This window comes from Podarcis vaucheri (assembly GCF_965113315.1).
Source record: "Podarcis vaucheri genome assembly, chromosome: 6".
Taxonomy (NCBI): Eukaryota; Metazoa; Chordata; class Lepidosauria; order Squamata; family Lacertidae; genus Podarcis; species Podarcis vaucheri.
In genome coordinates this window covers 83,754,497-83,774,612 of record NC_138764.1, presented here as the reverse complement: position 1 = coordinate 83,774,612, position 20,116 = coordinate 83,754,497, and the positions used below count along the sequence as shown (strand labels likewise).

The 20,116-nt window shown below is 44.1% G+C and overlaps 1 protein-coding gene across 2 annotated transcripts in view; it reads right to left on the bottom strand.

Moving 5' to 3' along the window:
• Nucleotides 1–20,116, bottom strand: part of SRC (SRC proto-oncogene, non-receptor tyrosine kinase) — a 95,550-nt gene that overhangs the window by 33,697 nt on the left and 41,737 nt on the right. For both annotated transcript variants that reach the window (XM_082226147.1, XM_082226148.1), the window contains exons 2-4: nt 10,948–11,023; nt 2,217–2,462; nt 1,516–1,615 (exon numbers count right to left, since the gene is read on the bottom strand). In XM_082226147.1, coding sequence (XP_082082273.1) covers nt 1,516–1,615; nt 2,217–2,454 — 338 coding nt within the window. In that variant the 5' untranslated portion in view covers nt 2,455–2,462; nt 10,948–11,023. The remainder of the gene's footprint in view (nt 1–1,515; nt 1,616–2,216; nt 2,463–10,947; nt 11,024–20,116) is intronic.

The window sequence follows — 20,116 nt, the reverse complement described above, 5'->3', positions numbered from 1 at the left end:
TCCATCTGCCCAGTCATATGGCAATAATATCATTAATTGTTTACAATGTGCTTTTAATGTGCTAAGTGCTCTATTGTCTTCATCCCGTTTCCCTCCACAATGATCCTACGATGTAGGACAATACTGTCTCTCACCACCTAGGACAGAATGCAACAATTTACTCTCTTCTTTCATTAGGCTGCTAAATGCTCCCAGGAAATATTCCCCCCCCCCCGGGCTGGGTAAAAATATCTCATTGCCATGTTTGCCAGGTATCCTATGAGCTGAATCTGGACTGCTGAAAAGTTACACTTCACAATATCCCAACTGCATAAATGACCCATGGCAGCAAGATGTAGGTGCATACACACATATGAGAATCACTCCGGAAGCCATCCCATAGATGCTCCCTCTCCTCCTTCCATGCCGCAGAAGGATGTTGCAGTCCACAGCAAAAATGCCATAGGAGTTACATGAGGAAATCAAGCAGACGTTTTACATTTGAAATCACAGTGGGATCTTAGCTGAGAATTCCGGTGCAGCCATTGTACCAACCTTGGAAATGGGGACTTGTGACTTCCTGTTACAACCCCAAACAGGCTTTGCTGTTGACTGATTGGACCTCCATGGCTTCCCAGGCATTTGCCCTCTTATCTCTATCTTTCGGTAGATACTCAAGCTTATTCCACATGCTTAACATGCTGATCAAAGCACAAGGCTTGACCCATTTGGCACGTGTGCCTTAGTGTGGTACACGTTGCTTCCTCCTGCCTTGTTTGATGATGTTGAATAAGTGGGTCAAGGCCTAATTACACGTTACAGGGGACATGTGGCTGCCACCTCCCCTCCCCCGCTCCCCTAGCCTCCCTGGTATTATTTAGTTAAATAAGGCACGCGACCACATTAGGCACAGCATTCTCCCCACTCCCACAAGCAGCAGCCAAAGAAGCAGAGTTTATGTATGGAAAGAAAGAATGGAGGAGGAAATGTGGAGTGTGGGCAGCCACGTAATGCCCTGAAACACATAGTTGGGCTCTCAGTCCAGTGAGGACTGCTATATGGAGAGTCCTTTCTGGAGGCTGAACCCTAAAGTCATTCTAGGGCAGCACTGAAAGCAAGAAAGAAAAGGATGCAAGTTTTCATTTACAGTGACTGTATGACAGCCAGAGATTCCCTGCATGTACTGGGGAATCGAGCTGGAAGCTTATTTGAAGGGCAGAAGAGGAAATCAATATAAACCTAGGATCAGCACGGGGTGCAACTTGGAACATCAGACGGTAGGACATCAAAACATGGATTTTGTCCCCCAAATGGTACCCCCTGCTATCTAAGCCCAGCCATTTAAACTGACCCAACTTATCCTATTAACATCTAACAGAAAGAGCTGGAAACAAGAAAGCAAGAAAGGAGAAGGAAGAATTTGTCCTTTCTTATTTCCCAGCATGGGCATAGACGCTGTGCAGCACGATGGAATAATATGTTTACTACAAAATTAAATGCATCCCTTAGCTCAGCACCTGGGCAAAAGGTACTTACGTGTTGTTGAGGATTTGGAGGCGTTCCCCTTTCTTGAAAGAAAGGTCTGATTCTGTTCGTGATTCATAGTCATAGAGGGCCACAAAGGTGGTGACTCCACCTGCAACAAGACAAGTTCAAGGCTATAGCTGAACACCATTGCATATCAAATTTAGTCAGGGCTCTTGTTGTAAGAGCAACGTGTGTTGGGGAAATTAATATGTTGAAGCCCCTGATGAGTACTTTTTATACCACGTACAATTACATGTAGGAAGGCGGGTAGCGCTGTGGGTTAAACCACAGAGCTTAGGGCTTGCCAATCAGAACGGCGTTTCCGTGCACTGCTCTGGTTCACCAGAAGTGGCTTAGTCATGCTGGCCACATGACCCGGAAGTTGTACGCCGGCTCCCTTGAGAGGTGAGCACCGCAACCCCAGAGTCGTCCGCGACTGGACATAATGGTCAGGGGTTCCTTACCTTTACAATTACATGTAAGTAGGAAGGGCAGCACTGAGGTCAATGGCCCCATAATGGAATATGAAAGTCTTAAAAAGATCCCTGTGCAACGAGTTGTGTGTGTAATGGGACTGAAGACCCTGTATTTCTAGACACACATCTACTTTGGGGAACAGAGCCTTCTTGTCACAACTCCAAAAGCATGTTCATTATACACGCTATAAAAAAGTCTGGAAAAGTTCTACTCATGGTAGGAATCATACTGACCAGCCAGAGGCCCGCAGCGCTGAGGAGAGGTAACCATATCCGATGTATTTGAGCCACCAAAGAGTTTTGGTTCTGTGGTAGTTGTTCCAAATACACGACTGGGAGTCCGATGAGTATCTGACACTGTGGTTTTGCTGGGTGTCTGGGAGGCAGAGCAACCACCATGGATATTTTCTGTGGATTCCAGACTGCGCCTCCGTTGACTGGGGTCTTTGGGTTTGCTCTTACTGCTCCCCATGATTCAAGCTACAGGAGAAGAGGACAGCAAACATGAAGCTACGGCCTGCTCTGAATGAACAAGTTCTTGGATTCAGGAAGACACAAAGCATTATCTCACTTTGTAGGATTGCAAGATCAAAAACTGAACAATTAAGATTAGGCAGCTGCATTTGGAGAGGTGCACTCTGCTCCGTCAACACTGTTTCAGAACAATTAGATCTTACAACTGGCATGAGAAGATTTTCTTTGGTTGCAAACCCCACCTCTGGCACTACCCACGATGCTTTTTCTTTTTTAAAAAAGTTCGTTAACTCACTCCTTTCTAAATCTGTTGGAAGATCATTGGGGTGGAAGTTAAAAATTTTGTGGAATAAATAAGAATCCTTGGAAACAGATTGTGGAGGGGTAGACATGTTAGTCAGATGCAGCAATAACTACAGGGTCCTCCTGTTACACCTTAGTCATCACCATTATCATTACCAGATTTGTATACTGCCTTTCCATAGTTAAAACCATGATCAAGGCAGCTTACAAGATGAAAAGATCCACATAATTGCAAACATGACAAAAGTAGTAATAAACAATAAGTAAAACACACCAAAAAGTGCACAACCAAATTTAACAATTTCCAAACTAAAAATTAAGAAAAGAATTTAAAGAGGAAGAAAAAAGAATATCAGTAACACAACAAGACCCCCTAAACAATACTCCACCCAAATTAATTTTGGGGGGGACTAGTCCACTGAAGAAGACCAAGGTCAAAATGTGTTTTTGTTCTGTGATACTTTGTGAGTTACATCTGTTCAGTTTCTTGAAACTTTGGCAGCATACATTGTTGGTGTTTGCATTCTTTTGCTACTGGATCTTGGAAGATACATATTGTTTGCTTTTAATTGCAATCAGAATTCATAAAATATATTTTTATTTACCATACACATTCACACTATTTTGTGACATTTTTTGCTCCCATTTTTTTAAAATCACATCTACAGTTGCTTGGGACTCATTTCCCTTTTTGTACAGCTCAATACAATAAACCATGTAATACACAAACATTAAATGGAGAGGGGGAATTCTGATCTTGCTCTCCACCCTCAAAGGCCTGTGCAAAGCAATGCATCTTGACCCAGCACTGAAATGTATACAATGGCTTGGCCAGATGCATCCGTGTGTGTGTGTGTGTGTGTGTGTGTGTGTATGCGCGCACATGCGCCTAGAAAAGCCCTCTCAAACACAGGATTTACACAGGGCAAATTTCCCATGGTGGTATGACAGCCAACAGGACCGTCCCTGCAGTTCACAAAACCTAGACAGCTCTATAAAGAAGGATTTTTAAAAAGAAGTACAGTGGTACCTCAGGTTAAGTACTTAATTCGTTCTGGAGGTCCGCACCTAACCTGAAACTGTTCTTAACCTGAAGCACCACTTTACCTAATGGGGCCTCCTGCTGCCGCCAGAGCACGATTTCTGTTCTGATCCTGAAGCAAAGTTCTTAACCTGAAGCACTATCTCTGGGTTAGCAGAGTCTGTAACCTGAAGCGTATGTAACCTGAGGTACCACTGTATTCCTCTTAGTTTATTTTAAAAGGAACAGTGAATACAAACTGGGGGTGGTGACAGAAACAAATGTTATGGTGAGCGTAACGTTTTCAAACTTGGTTGCAGAATTCTTTTTTGCCAAAGAACTCTGAGGTCAATGTGAGAGAGATAAGTTATAAGACCAATGAACCCAGCTAGACAGAGAAGACAGTTCTGTCTGGAGGATTTCAGTCAATAGAGAATGTGAGGCTCTTGATGCTTCATTACTTACACACTAGTTGGGCCGGGATCTCACTTGCTGAGTGACATGACTACATGCCAGCCCGACTGAAGTAAGAGGGAGGAATTCTCACAGCAAGATTCAAAAAGATTAGACCACTTCCCTGTGTGTGAAGCGATCATCAGGAACAGATAGCAGACATTTTCCCACTTCGAGATATTAAGGTATCATGTAGCTATTGCTAACCTATTGTGAGATTTGGGAACTTTGACTTGAAAAGACACTGTCATTTTCATTTAAGCTTTTCTTACGCAGAAATAAAGGCTTCCGTAAGCTCAGCATACACCACAATGATCACTTTTGTTTGATTAATCTTGGGGCAAGAAGGAGCGAGTCTAGCAAACGGTCTAAATGTACAATCCTACACATACTTCTCTGGGAATAAGCTCCGCTGAACGTAGTGGGGCAAATGTTGAATGAACACATTTGAGCTCCTTGGAGCAAGCAATTAAGTTCAACCCTCACCTCAGCCATTATCTCACTAGAGTAATCGTCTCAGATTCCCCTTCACACATTCAGTTAATGCGTGCAGAAGAGGAAAAACTGCAAAGTATAGCACAACCACGAAGAATGTAAGAAGAGCTTGCAGGATCAGGCCGATGGCCCATGTAGTCCAACATCCTGTTCCCACAGTGGCTGACTAGATGCCTGTGAGAAACCAGCAAGTGGGATTTGAGGACAAGACCCCTCTCCCCTCCTGTGATTTCCAGCAACTGGTACAACATCACTCAGCAACAGAGAACATACAAAGGGAGGACCCATGTTCAATTCAACAACAACAACAACAACAACAACAACAATTTATTATTTATACCCCACCCATCTGGCTGGGTTTTGCCACTCTGGGCGGCTTCCAACAAAACACTAAAATACAATAACCTATTAAACATTAAAGCTTCCCCAAACAACAGTAAATAATCTTAGGCAAAAGGGCTAAGAGAGACCTTCTGTGCAAGACCCCAGTGAACTGCCAGAGTAGTGACTAAGATGGACCCATGGTCAGGTGTGGCACAGGGCAGCCTCAATATGTTCATACAGGTGGAATGCCAGACCTCTATGCATACCCATGTAGCAATGTAGTCGTGCCTTTCTCATGTTCTGCACAGTCCAGGAGCAGGGTTGGCAGCTGCAAACTCACTCTCCACAAAGCACTGATTGGATGTTTGGAGGGGTGTGTGGTATCCGACCTTATTTTATGTATTTATTTATCCAGAATTTCTCACTCTTCAACCAGAAAGGCTCCCAGGCACTGGTGGAGGAAGAGGTGTGCGGGGGGAGCGCACCGCCCCTGGCAGCGCGATCCCGGCGGGGAGCCATCGCAGCTGCCCCCCCCCCATGCTGGGCGCCACGCCCCCACGAGCGGCACACCACGCCCCTGGGATGTGTGCCAGCCCCACCTGCTCTCCACCCCCCCAGAAGCTCCGCCACTGCTCCCAGGGCAGCTGACCTTTCAATAAAAATAATACAGCCCTTGCCTTCAGAATTACAATCTAAAATGATCAGTAAAGCAAAAGGACAAGATGATGGGGATGGGGGGGGGGATTCTTGGATTACCAAGATAACGTGAAGTGTTTTGAACACTTGCAGATTGCTGTTGTTTGAGATTGAAGAAGAATAAACACAGAACTTTCTGCACTGCAAGCAAATTACGGAGCGTTCATTCTTGGCTCCTCCAGTGCGTAACAGCCATCAATAGAGTTGTGATTTATTTCATGCTTTTGAAAGGCACCTAAGCTAGGAGCTGCTTTTCATATCATGTGACAATTGGGGCTCCTGTGGTGAGCATATCTTAGGTTTTAAATCTGAAGGCACCAACTCATTGAAGGCGAGGGAAAGCTCTTGTCTTGAGGAGAAGAAAAAACACAGTGTTTTCAATCACAAAGATTGTACTCACATAGGGCCTTTTTCTACAGTCTATTCAACACATGAAGGCTAGGGCAGGCCTTCCACTGTGATCCTGTCCTCACTCCTCATCCCTCAGCAAAATGTGTCCAGCCAGTGTCATTTGCAATTAACGGCTTGAGACTCTGGAAAGCCATTGCCAGTCAGAGTCGATAATCCTGGGCTAAAAGGACAATAAGACCTGGTAGCGTCTTATGATCCTTGCAAAATGTCAACTCCCTTACAAAGTAAACTTTGATTAAAACTATGGTTCTTTGAGGCAACCCAAGGTATTGATGGCCTTAGGCTCTGTGTACGCTATATCTTTAAAGGACATTTGAAACCCATTCTTTCCCTCAAATAATTCTGTGCACTGTAATTTGTGGAGGGCTGCTGGGAATTGTAACTATGTGAGGGGTAAACTACACTGCCCAGAATTCTTTGCAGGAAAGACTGTGCTTTGTATGGAGCATCTCCACCCCCATGTTCAGCCCAGACACTGATGTCCAGCTCCAAGGGCCTTCTGGCGGTTCCCTCACTGCGAGAAGCGAAGTTACAGGGAACCAGGCAGAGGGCCTTCTCGGTTGTGGCTCCCGCCCTGTGGAACGCGCTCCCATCAGATGTCAAGGAAATAAACAGCTACCTAACTTTTAAAAGACATCTGAAGGCAGTCCTGTTTAGGGAAGTTTTTAATGTTTGATGTTTTATTGTATTTTTAACATTTTGTAGGAAGCCACCCAGAATGGGTTATAAATGGGTGGGGTATAAATTATATCTTGGATGCAGTTGTACAAAGTCTTGCTGCTGAGCTTTGAATCATAGTAAAGCGCCTTAATACTGATTTTTTAAAAAATGTGCATTTAAGGATATGATCTGGAGGAATATTCTCTCTCTCTCTCTCTCTCTCTCTCTCTCTCCCTCTCTCTCCTTGGTTTTGGTTTTCTTGGATTTATTTCCAGCTCAAGAAACAGACATAGGTGAGAGAAGAGGCTTCAAGGTCAGAGGAAACAACTTAAAGCTCGTTCCCTCAGATTTTCAAAACCTGTTCTGTTTAGCTCAATAATCAGTATATCTAGAATATCAGTCACTTTGGGTAAATGCCAATAGCGGGTTCAGACTTATGCATGACTGAGCATCTTGTACTAAGCTTCTTTCTCAGATGGGTTATTGCCAAGCCACAGTTGAAAATGCACTGCTCCGAGAAGACTGAACTCAGCCTTTTCCTCACTCATATTTTCAGGGCTCTGGGTGCAAAAAATAGGATACAGGAACTGAAAATGAAGCACCGTAGGAATCAAGGAACAAAAATGGAATCAAGGAACAAAGAATGCAAACTGTAAGAATAGCTCTACTAGGTTAGACCAAAGGCACAAACAGCCTAGCATCCTAGTCTCACAGTGGCCAACCAAATTTTGTGAACAGTAACCTAACTACTATAACTCACAGCAGTGGTGTGGTGGTAAATTATAAAGTGCAGGAACTCATCATGATGGTTTCCAATGCTATACCCTCTGTTTGTCCCCCACCCCACCCCAATATATTTTAATAATAATAATAATAATAATAATAATAATAATAATAATAATAATAATAATATCTTTATTGTAATTTGCCCCCTCTCGGGGACAACGAAATTACTTGGCTGCTCCATCCACCCAGGTAGGGCACTCCACACAAAAAATCCACACAAAATCAAAACAACTATAAAAACACTAATTAAAACAATACAGTATAATACAGCAAGGAAGATTAGATGACTTTCAAAGTCCAGGCTTCCCATATTCTCAAGGTATGTGTTATAAAAACAGTTTTAAAAATCCCCCTTCATTTTGTTTAACATGCCTGCAATTGATTTCACACCTAGTTTGCCAGTGATGTGGATCAAACAAGACTATTAGGGTTTTTTTACACTCTCTCTCGCCATCGTCCCTGCATCTTTATGCCAAGGTGAAGTGGAGTGTAATTGGAAGCAGCCAGCATTCTCAAAAGGCTAGTTTCTGACTGATTAGACATGGCATAATAAGGGAGGCTTTCCTGCAACTGGATTAGTAATGAAGGCGAGCCCAGACTAGCAGAGGCCTCAGGGAAGAAAACTGCAAAGGGACAGAACATTTTTGAGGCTATTGCTGGAATGGACTCTGAATTTTCTGCTCTGTGCCCTGATAAGCATGGAAATAGGGAGAGTACTAAAAGGCTGCCTAGTATAATCTCCTTCCATGGAGGCATGGCAAGTTATCCACCACCAACTGACCAATGCTATCCAGGCCACAATATGTCATAAAGGCAGTGCGGGCATCATCTGGAAAAGTGCCTGAAGAAGAAAACATCCCAAAGGAACAAGGCTACATTCTACAGGAGGGTAGGCAATCTAAGGCCCAGGGGTCGGATCGCCTTCTCAATCTGGCCCACAGACGGTCCGGGAATCAGCGTGTTTTCACATGAGTAGAATGTGTGCTTTTGTTTAAAATGCATCTCTGGGTTATTTGTGGGGCATAGGAATTCGTTCCTCCCCCCCCCCGCAACATATAGTCCAGACCACCACATGGTGTGAGGAATGGTGGACCGGCCCACGTTTGAAAAAGGTAGTTGACCCCTGATCTACAGCAACCTCTAGCCAATCTGACCTGGGGGAAAATTCATTCCTAGCCTCAAATATGATCATTTAAGCTCGGAGTATGGACAAAACACTTCCTGTCTGAAGACACAGCAAGTAGAAGTTGGGCTGTTTTCTGGCGCTCTCTCTGTCTCTCTCTCTCTCTGCAAACACCCACTATCCTTTCCCTAATTATGAAAATAAAACTCAAGATCATGCAGGTGTGGGAAAGAAATGTTTCCTGGTCCCAATAAGCCTAAAATTATTATTATTATTAATAATAATAATAATAATAATAATAATAATAATAATAATTTATTTATACCCCGCCCATCTGGCTGAGTTTCCCCAGCTACTCTGGGCGGCTCCCAATCAAATGTTAAAAACAGTACAGCATTAAATATTAAAAACTTCCCTAAACAGGGCTACCTTCAGATGTCTTTTAAAGATATAATAGCTGCTTATTTCCTTCACATCCGAAGGGAGGGTGTTCCACAGGGTGGGCGCCACTACCTAGAAGGCCCTCTGTCTGGTTCCCTGTAACCTCTGGTTCCCTGTAAAATGCAAGACCCTTCACTTCCTATCAAGTTTTCAACATCTTTTTAAGTGTCAGAGACTGGCCGGACAATGAGGAGTGGTGGCTGGATACTTCTGAATGGGCACCAGGAGAAGGGGGGTTGGAGACTGACTTGGAAGAAGGGATCCAGCGATGAGGAGAAGCCTGAAATAGCCCTGAGTCAGAGGAAGGAGAAGCTGCAGGACTGGACAGTGAAGGACAGTTACCGGAGGGAGGGAGACAGAGAGGTCAGGCTGGTGTAGAGTCAACGGCTTCCACATCTCCTCCTCCTGCCCCCACCTCTCCTGCTCCACTGACTCCCAGGACCAAGACAGGACTGAAGAGGGAGGAGCAGAAGCAGGTTAGACGCAGACAGATTCTTCACCTGCTTGCACGCAGCTTAGGTGGGCAAGATACATAAGCTGAGGTCAGGGCCTCTCTGTTGCTGCAACTGCCTCATCAGGTGCACGCCTGGGTGCCACATAATGTTCATTCTACACTTGCAAGGAATCAATCCTTCAATGTGGCGGCACATTTACTTTCTCGAACTCACTGCCTCTCGAACTCACAGGTGCCTGTGTTGCATTGCTTTTGGCACCTGCTAAAAACTTAGGCAAATCTTCTCAGACATGCATTTTTATTACCTTTTCTTGTTTTTCGTTGATTAAGAGCTATATAAATCTTGTTAAATAAATAATACACAAAACAAGCAACTTCCAATACAAAGTATGCCTCAGGCTTTGTCACATCTGCCTGTGTTTAAAGTTGGATTCTTGACCTGTAAGCTTCAGTCAGGTCTCTCTGATCTAAGAACTACTGCACAATGTTACATTTTCAACATGCGTCAGTATTTGTACATGCTAAAAATTATATGTTTGATCAGTGCTATTTTTCTAGGAAAAGAGGTGCTTGAACTCGCTGTGAATGCCTCCCTTGTTCTCTTAGAACAGCAATGGTGTCCACCCAGTGGCGTAGCGTGGGTTCTCGGCACCCGGGACAAGGCAAGTAATTTGCGCCCCCTAACCCGGGGCAAGGCAAGTAATTTGCGCCCCCTAACCCGTGGATTTTAGCACTCAAGTCTCTTCCGCCCCCCCCCCCAGATGTTGCACCAGGTGCAGCAGGCCCCCCTGCACCCCCACGCTACGCCACTGCTCCCACCACAAGTCTTCAGGACAGCCATCTGAAGGCTGGGGCGGGGAGAAGGTCTCTCTGCCCCACCGCCAGGCTTCGGAGCAGCCATCCAAAGGCTGGCGCGGGGAGAAGGTCTCTCTGCCCCACCACCAGGCTTTGGAGCATCCTTCCAAAGCCTGGGGGCGGGAGGAGGTCTCTCTGCCCCACCGCCAGGCTTCGGAGGAGGTCCGAGGACAGTGGGGTTCCTGCTTCCTCGAGGAGGGCCGGCCAAACGCGCCCCCCAAAATGTTGCGCCCGGTGCGGCCGGTCCCCCTGGCACCCCCCACGCTACGCCACTGTGTCCACCTGAGAGGCGCCGGAACTGAGTTCCGGCTGAAAAAAAGGCCTGTGTTTAGTGCTCCAAAATGCATGTCATTTAGTATGTAAGCAACTCAAGGCTGCTTTTTAAAAGCCATCATTATCACCATTTTTTAGAGGAGGGTCTCCATATTTCTGAATTGGCAGTATGAATTTAGAGAGAGAAATTACTCACATACGCTGTCACCTGACAGAGCTTTCTGTGGCGGACAGGGTGGCAGACAAATCAATCAGCGCAGCTCTCCTGGAATCTACAAAAGAGAAAAGTATGGAATGTTAGCTAAGAATTCACAAAAAACAAACAACATCTGACTACATGACTTACAGCACCACCCTGAGCGCGTGAGGTTGAAATTAAGTCAGAGTTATTTCAATGGGACTTACTTCCAAGCAAGTGTGCACCACTGTGTGTTGAAAGCAACTCCCACTTGTCCAATGGGGGATTACTCCCTAGTAAATGTACTTATTTATTTAATCAATTTATATAGTGCTTACTGAAACAAAATATCTCTAAGACGTTTGCAAAAGACAATATAAAATATTCACTAAAAACACACACACAATAAAAGCAAATGTTAAAAAGCAAGACTTGCATCTAAACCACGTTTCATTAATAGCTTGTTGAAAGTAGTGTGCTTATGATTCGGTACATACTTTTCTTAACGCCAAGAAGCTGTGGGGGAGCAATGCAACTCACTGTATCTTAAGGTCCCTAAATTCACTGATTCCAATGAGCCTACTCAGAGTATGATTAATTTTAGATGTCATCCATTAAAACATGGTGAAATAAGTTGTTGTTTTTTAAAGTGCACAAAATAATGATGGGGAAAAGACTTCTGCCACTCATCAGGAGTGTTATCACTGCTATCATCCATTAAGATCCCCATGACACTCACACAACCTTGTTTCATTCAACGTTCATGACAGCAATAAAAATTATTCTCCTGTTTTATTTCAAATGTTTCTTAGCAGCCATACAGGTCCCATTCAGAATGGAAAGGCAGGAAATGTTTTAGTCAAAAATATCTGGGAGTGATAGAAGCAACTTTTACTGGAGAAACATCGTGTCCACACATGAGCAGACCTATATGGAGGAAATACTTTGGGATGTCACACTATAAAATATCACACTATTATTGCTCTCAATGTATCAAATAAATAGTCTTGAAAGCCACTCCCATACCCAAATTGTTCCCAAATTGGCCTAAATCTGCAATTTATATCAGTTTTAAAACAGCTGCCTGACACATTCCACTTTAAAGCAACCTATTTATTGAACATTCAACCTGATTTGCTTGCACAAAGCTTACACAGAGGTTAGATTATATCCAGTCTCCGAGCATTTGTTCTGATTTATTTGTGGCGCAGTTGTAGGACAATGAGCATTTATCCTGATTTGCTTTTGGGATGGTTTCCCATTAATCATTTGTTGATCCCACACTTTTCAATGCATTTCTCTGTGGCTTTTTAAAAGTGGATTTGTTGCACCGGGGTGATAGAGCGCATTAATTCACTTTAATGGCAACAAACCTAAATCCCTCCTGCAAAACAAGGACAGTCTGGAGGCACCCTTAAAGGAAATCAGCATAGTACTAAATCTGGCATAAAAGCACAAGACAGGCTCCTTGTGAGCCTTCTTTTGTAGATCGTTGAAAATGGGTGGAGGCAGCAGATTGCCTTTCTGATCTGTCATGTGTGAAGAAGGGACAATTCTCTGCTCCACTTCACCAAGTCAACAGGGCAAGAAAAAAGAGGTGGTGGCTGCTGGCAGCCCAAGGCTATCAACCAAGCTTATACTGCAGAGCATTTGATGAGGAAAGAATCCTATGTTTATCCAGAGCCCAGAGGGTATCCAGACAGACAGACAGACAAAATACACAGTTATAAAATATGGATACTAGCCAGGGCAACATTCTTAAAGTGCTTTTGCTGCATTTAATGGGTTCTTCCTTGTACATATCTACCTGCACCTGGGAATCAGAGTGTGTGCTTCTTGAACTGAGGAGTCCCCATCACACTCGTCAAACCCATCAAACCCCCTTACCCAGCCTGATAGCAAGAGTAAGGAACGGGGGAGATCTGTTGTCTTCATGCCCTCTTGTGGGATTTCTAAAACCATCTGGCTGGCCACCATCTAAAGAACAACAGGATTACTGCACATGTTTTTATTAGTTACATACCTCACCATTTGCTAGATGGCATCTGCTAATCCTGTTTTTATTTTAAAATGGACTGTATGTTTGAAACCTTTTTTGTCTTGCCCTGTCTGGAAAGTTATAATTGTTTGATTAACACTAATCTGACTTCTCAAAAAGTACCGTATTTTTTGCTCCATAAGATGCACTTTTTTCTTCCTAAAAAGTAAAGGGAAATGTCTGTGCATCTTATGGAGCGAATGAGTGGTCCCTGGAGCCAAATTGCCCAGGGGCGAAAAGCAGATCATGCTTTTTTGTTTAAAAAGAGGGAAGTGTGTGTTGAAACAAATCCGCAGGCGATCGGGAGTGAGATAAGGGACGCTAGCAATAAAGGAGGCTGCCTGGGAGGGGGGAGGTAAAGACAGGAATACTAAAACAGGAATACTAAAACAAGCAATGAGGAGAGAAATTAGAAGAAAAGGAGGAGCAAAAAACTGCTCCAGCTAAGGAAAAGACATTAAGGCAAACAAGAGGGAAGGGAGTGTTGAAAGGAAGCAGCTGATCGGCAAGCGATCGGGAAGGAGATAAGGGACGCTGGCGATAAAGGAGGCTGCCTGGGAGGGGGGGAGATAAAAGCCCATGGATCCTCAGGATTTTTGCATTGGGTCACCCCAAATTCACCATCAGATCACACAGCATGTCCATAGCTACAGCCTGCACCAAAAAACCCACACATCCACTGTTTCGTGGGGCTGCAATGGCGTAAAAATGTGGTTACAAAGCACGGATCCACATGGATCCTCAGGATTTTTGCATTGGGTCACCCCAAATTCACCGTCACAACATGAACCACAAAAAATCATACACCCACAGTTTCGTCCAGAATATTTCTTTTCTTGTTTTCCTCCTCTAAAAACCAGATCTGTCTTATAGTCAGGTGCATCTTATGGAGCAAAAAATACGGCAACTAACATTGATCATCATCTTGACTGTATCAGCCACCTGAAGTTAACAGAGCTTTTTTTTTTACCCCACAAACCTTTAATATGAAGAGATGAGATGTTAGAATTAGAAAAATTGCATCTTTTTTGGAATATATAAAGCATAGTACCTAAAAAGACCGAACTATATATCACAACAACTCTGGTTTGAATTTCGCCTCCGTCATGAATTTACCACTTCTTAGTCCCCCACCTGCAACAATATCTGCCTACGTTACAGAGCTATTATAATTTTACTACAAGTTTACGGTGTGCTTTGAACACCCATGAGTATTGTTAAAGCAGAAAGTTTCATTCCATGGCACAGGCCTTGTCTTCACAGCACAAATAGTACCAAGTTTGTCTCTTCCGACTATCTTCCTAGGGATATTCATGGAGGAGAGTCCGTGCCCCTCGAAGTAGTGGCTGCTGGCCCTCCTAATAATCTCTGCCCTCAAACCTCCTTCTTTAAGTCACCTTTCCCTCAGGATGGCACACTGATTTTGCAAGGCCATAGGCCTAGAAGTGCAAAGAGAATGCAGAAGGGTTGCTAGGCAACTGCCCAGCTTAAAATTTCATCCCTTTCCTGGGCCTAAAGTCAGGCTTCATACTGGACTGAAGACTTTGGCAGCCTTTTTCTTCCTAGATAGAATAGCAGGGAAGAAGGAAAGCATTTATTACAGTGCCTTCCTGCCTGTCCAAACATGTCAAGGAAAACGGCAAACAGACAGAGCACGAGGATAAGGAGAGGAAAAAGGGAAAGCCTTATCTGGGGCTGGGCTGCAAGCCCATTACCTTGAAGGGGGGGGGGGAATGAAGGTAAATTGAAGGTGGTTATGCAATCTTATTTCTCATATCTGTATGGAGTATCTAGATCTTGAGAAATTTGTTGAAGCCAGTCAGCCACAGAGCAGAACAAGCAATTTCTGCAGTTGCTACCATAGGCAGCCCCTGAGGAAAAGAAAGCAGGAACCAATGCTTATACAGGAATTGTGGTTCTACCTCCTTCTGCAGAGTGCTCTCAAGACACCGCCAGCTTTTTTTGTTCCTGTCCCTGTTGTGGGAGATTAGAGCCAAATCTAACAAATGCATATTCTTGCTAGTTAGCATGAGAAGGGGTTAATACCACAGAGCTGTACTGCTGATAGGCAGGTACTCAGGCCATAGAATTGCAATTGGTAGAGAGGGTTCTGTGTGGTGTCATTTCCCCTCCTCTTCCTTTGACCATCGTTGGATGCAGACATGCCTCTGTTCACTCCATCTTTAGGTACATGCCTGTAGCTGGTTATGATTAAATATAAGTATTGCTTATATTTGCTTATATATATCATTGTTGAGAACCAATGCATGATTATAAAGTTAGTAAATCTTACTTTTAAACTTACTTTAGAAGTTGTTGCCTGATTCTTTCTTAAGCAGGGTAAGAACAGGGAGGCCAGCTTACTTTATAGCTGGACTTACTCAAAACAAGGCTTTTCAGCCTAATTCCTATGTTTTAAATTTTGCTGCTAATGATAATATTTTAAAACTCTGTTCAGCACACACAGGTGGGGGAATGAGTGCTGCTGGTGGGATTTGCATGCCCCAAAACACATGGGAATAAATGAGTTTGGTCTCCCGAGTGCCTAAAACAGAGGTGGGGAACTACATCTGGCTGAATCCTCAATTCCGTCTTTCCCCACAGGTCAAGTTTGACAGGCGGCTGGGGCTGCTCACCTATCAATCCCCTCACAGTGGTGTCAGGTGACCTATTTTGGCCCTGTGTAGTGTGCAGTGCTTTGAAGCCCCGACAGTCGGGGCTTCAAAGCACTGTGCAGCACTTTCTGTGAGCACTGCTGATCAGCTGATTGTCAGTACTTGGAAAGTACTGTGGGGTGCTGTGCACACAGCCTTGGAGGCACCACCAATTAGCAAATCCACAATTTTACCTGACCCACAACTGATGTCAGGTATAGGGCAGGGTGGCCTGGCCAGGCCTAAACAGCCCCATGGGCCAAAAATGGATGCCTGATGAGCCTAATTATGCCCCACCCTTGGCATAGACGAACTGACGCTCGATTCTAAGGCAGGGAAAAGTGACTACAGAGTATTTGTATTCACACTTGTTAACAATTAATATACATACCTGCCAAACTACCACATTTAGCTATAAAAATCACATTAGGCAGCTGGAATACTTTTAGTTTTTTCAGGCCCCTGTTTATAAGCTCTTTACATTTCTAATTTTTCAGAACAGATAACACCTTTATTTGGGAGAAGCAGAGGAAAATGAATTTGTACCAAGGCTAGATATTAAGTTTGTATTTTGGCAGGAGAAACAAGTACCCTTTTAATGAAATGCCCTCCTATTAAAAACAACAATGGTGCAAATTATGAAGTGATACAGTATCCCAATAAAGGGCACTAATGAGATGGGCTACACTTTGCACAAATAGTTCCCAGGACACACACACACAGCTGAATACTCCCATGGGGAGCAAATAGCTATTATATTATACCCATTAGATGTGTCCTGGTGGGGAAAAAGAAATACTACACTCAGACATTTGTTTAAAACTGGTAACCTTGCACAATGATTATACACTGCAGTACTGCTTTAGTTTGCGATGTCAATCCTTCTTCCACCAGTGATCCCCTGCAATTTCAAAAGTGTGTTTGATTAGGAAAATAAGCAGTGTTTGACTGACAGCACTTTAAGAGGATGGTTTATAATTTGTACTTGACTAATATTTCCCTAGAAATAATTGTACTGCATAAAGACAGGCATTTGAATTAAGTGTTTCCACTAAGGGCTGCAGTACATACAAATGAGGCCTTCCCTGTCCCCTTTTGTGCTATTGCAATTGACTTTTGAATAAAGGTCATGTCTTAAATATTTGGAGCTGGGTTTTTTTTTTTACCTGTGGTGGTGGCGGGAGGGCTGTGTTATACAACGTCAACTCCTATTTTCATCTGTATCACTGGCAAGATAGTTTGATTTAAAGTATCTAGAAAGTGGGACAATTTTTATGGATATTTAACCCCCAAAATGGTAAGACATGAGACTCCAACTCCCAGCTCTAGCCAGCAAAGTCCAACAATGTAGTATGGAGGGGACTAAATTGGCCACCCCTTGCTTAGAATGTCGGACTAAGACTGGGGAGACCCCAATTCAAATCCTCATGCAGCCATGAAGCTCATTAGGGTGACCTTGGGCCAGTCACCAACTCTCAATTGGAGGAAAGGATAACTATTGTTCAAATTAATAAATAAACATATAAAGTTCTAGTATTATGCCACTCTAAGGAACAGTGTGGACAAATGGATTTCCATCTTTTCATACTCTACATGGTTTATAATTGTATAAATCTCTATTACAATTTCATCAGCACCAGAAAATACTAGCAGCAAGGAGGTGGGATTGTAAAACATGGTAAGCCTAGCACCACTTTATTTTTAATGGGAAACAGAGTGATTTCCTGCTTCTGCACCCTCCTGTTCTGATACTGAATAGCCAAGGATTTATTATGAATGTCCCAGTAAACTCTTTATTTGAATTTTTAGAGCACAGCTGACCAGCTTACAGAAAAAGAGTTTGTGCTTGGAAAGCCCAGGAGCTAACTATTTCCCCTCCCTATGGCGGTTTTTAAGCAGTGGGGGATGTTCTGCATAAGCTGAGACATGCATTTTCTCTCTCTCTGAAGACAAAATAACAAGGCAGACCTTTGCAATTGGTCTCTCACTGCTCTCTGCTACCCACCCTCTACCAAAGCAATTAAAAACAAGACAGTCAGCTGTAAAATGCAGCTTAGACAGTATCAGAGCACAGACAATATCTCTTCCTCCCCCTCCTAACAATATCCTGGTTTGATCCAGGATAAGTCTTTGAAAGCTTCAGCACTCTTAATTTGGATGAGCCAATGGATGAGGCAAACAGAGCATCAACATGGAAAGAAAATGAGGGGGGGTGTACAAGGGTTAGATCCCTTGGAAGGGTCCAAGAAGTCTGTTCACATTCTGGTTATCATTACTGCAACAGTTGTCCCCAACCTAGTACCTTCCAGATGTTTTGGACTACAACTCCCATCAACCCCAGCGACCATGAGATCTCCCTGAGATGATGGATTGAAGATGGCTGCTCTGTAGGAACTGCGTTGGGATCAAACCTGCAACCTTGCCATTATCAGCACCATGCTCTAACCAGCTGAGCTGCTTTTCACGGGCAAACCAAGGAAATTGCTCCCAGGTTTCTTTTTCTGTTCTCTCTATGAAAATGGCTGGTTTCACCTCCTCTTTTCTCACATGACTGCAGGTCCAGCTGCCAAAAAGAGAAGAAGGTAGTGGGGGAAAGCCAAGGTGGTGCTTTCCTTGTTTGGTCTGACATGAAACAGGTGGTTATGATGAAGTAAGCTGGGTGAGTGAAACTGCAGGAATAGTTTCTCCTCGCCCAGAGCACTGGTCAAAGCCAGGGCTGCAAGGGGAATGTTCCACTCCAAGTAACTTGCAGTTGCAGTCAGAACTGGAGTCCACTACAGATGCAAAGCGGACTCAGCCCATACCTCTTTCAGGAAAAAAAGTACAAAAGCTAAAGAACTCAAAGGATTCATTAAACCAGTGATTTGCTAAACTGAGAGGCAGATCCCCATTGGAGGCACAGTCGTACTTTGGTTCTCAAACAGAATCCGTTCTGGAAGTCTGTTTGACTTCTGAAAACATTTGAAAACCAAGGTGCGGCTTCCAATTGACTGCAGGAGCTTCCTGCACTCAATTGGAAGCCGCGGAAGCTGCGTCAGATGTTCGTGTTCCAAAGAACATTCACAAACTAGACATTCACGTCTGGGTTTGCGGCGTTCGAGAGCCAAAGCGTTCCAAGTAGCAAGGCGTTCGACAACCAAGGTACGACTGTACACACAACCTGAAGTGGGGGCACAAAGTTCAAAAGAGGAAGAGCGTTCTAGAAGGGAGAGTATCTCTTCTTAAACCAAGGCATGAATGGATTGAATGCCATTTGGCAGAGGATCTGTTTGACCACCATGAAGACAGAATGCTGGAGTGGACGGGCCTTTGGTGTAATCCAGCAAAGCTCTTCTTATGTTCTTATCCTTGTTGATTCACATTGGATTTCTGGCAGGGGCTGCCTCCCACTTTTGACCCCATCTCCCAACCTGATTTGGGCCATTGTTCCAATAGCATTTCCCCTGTGTCTCACTGAGCTCTTTATATAGGCCAGCTTCCCCCAGCCTGGTAGTCCTCCATATTCTGTTTGACTATGGCTCCCATCACCGCCAACCATTGGCCATGTTGGCTGGGACTGAGTTCAACAATGTCTCAAGGGAGCCACATTGGGGAAGGTTTTTCAAGGTTGGAGGAGTTCCCCAGTCCACAAGATTTATGTGCATACAGCACACAAGCTTCATGTACAATCTAAGTGCTTGCACTGTGGAAGAAAAAGTCCTTGATGAAATCCAAAGCCAGTTCCAGGTTTCTGAAGGTTCTTTGGCAAGACAGCCTCAATGGGCCATGTTCCTTTAGTAAGTCTACCTCCTCACAAGCTGCTGCTGCTCCTTTTCCTTATCACAGTTAATAATAATAATAATAATAATAATAATAATAATAATAATACCCCACCCATCTGGCTTGGTTTCCTCAGACACTCTGGGCAACTTCCAGCAAAATATAAAAAATAATAAAAATATCAAACATTAAAAACTTCCCGATACAGGGTTGCTCTCAGGTGTCTTCTAAAAGTTGTGTAAGTCTTTATCTCCTTGGCATCTGGTGGGAGGGCGTTCCACAGGGAGGGCGCCCCTGCAGAGAAGGCCCTCTGCCTGGTTTCCTGTAACTTCACTTCCTGCAGTGAGGGAACCGTCAGAAGACCAAGCTTCCTTGTCAAGCAGAGAGTCAGCGAGCAAGCAGTAGCATCTACTGTGCCTCCTCCTCACTCTCTGAGCTAGAGCGAGAGGCAGGGTGAAATCGTAGGGTGCAATGGTGAAGAGGAGCAGGAAATACAGGAAGATCTTCCAAGTGGGCCCCTTGTTGGGCGTGTGGACCCCCGGCAGATGCCTGACAGTGCTGACCTTTGGCATTGGCCCTGATGAAATCTACTATTTCCATCTACTCATGACCCTCACTTTTATCCAAAATTTGGTTCCTGGAACCTTCTCAAAACACTAGCTAATGGGCCATCAAAAAGTAGAGGGCTGAGACTCCCTAGCTCCCCCTAGGGTGGCTACATACTGTGGAACAGGTG